Here is a 686-nt window from a genome sequence, read left to right on the forward strand (position 1 = left end):
TGGGTAGGAAAAGGTACAAGGAGGTGGATGGGTTCACAAACCTTATTCCACGTATTGTCAAGGCAGTTCAGCCTATGAGACACCAGAAGGATTTCGCAGTCTGTGCATATACTGTTTCCTATGTCCCCGTTGGGAATCAGAATAAAAGTGCATGTGACTGTGGCGTCTATGCAGTAAAGTTCATTGAGTGCCATGCGCTTGGATTGGAGTTGTCGTTGTTGCATGATGGTAACATTATCGAAGCTCGCCACAGGATTCTATGGGATCTTTGGGAAGCAGCTAATGATCCGGAATTGATTGATAGGATGTCAAAGTATCAATCCCCGGAGTGTCTCTCTTCGACTGTAGAAGAGATTTGCTTGGTTTCTAGTTCTAATGTAATGAACACGATTGCTTAATCTGATGTAGAACTTCTAGTGTTTTATTATCATTTTTAGGAACAATAATGCTTTGTCTATTGTACAACTTCTAGTGTTTTATTATGATTTTTAGGATCGACTCTTCTAATCTGATGTACATCTTGTGGTTTTATTATTAAGAGTTTTTAGCTGAAGAATGCTAGAATTTAACACTGTTTTAAATTAGAACCCTAACCAAAACCCAAAACATACGCTAAACGAAACCAAAACCCGGAACAAGACCACAATCAACCCTAACCTAAACCCTAAACATACCCTAAACGAAAC

General features: G+C 39.1%; 1 protein-coding gene across 1 annotated transcript in view; it reads left to right on the top strand.

Annotated features, from left to right (window-relative positions):
* The window catches only part of LOC106330485, a 720-nt gene extending 322 nt beyond the window's left edge, over window positions 1-398 (top strand). Inside the window, exon 2 of the mRNA XM_013768941.1 lies at window positions 8-398. Within this exon, the coding sequence (XP_013624395.1) occupies window positions 8-398 (391 nt within the window). The remainder of the gene's footprint in view (window positions 1-7) is intronic.
* Window positions 399-686: the final 288 nt, after the last annotated feature.

Source organism: Brassica oleracea, chromosome C3, assembly GCF_000695525.1.
Source record: "Brassica oleracea var. oleracea cultivar TO1000 chromosome C3, BOL, whole genome shotgun sequence".
NCBI classification, from domain to species: domain Eukaryota; kingdom Viridiplantae; phylum Streptophyta; class Magnoliopsida; order Brassicales; family Brassicaceae; genus Brassica; species Brassica oleracea.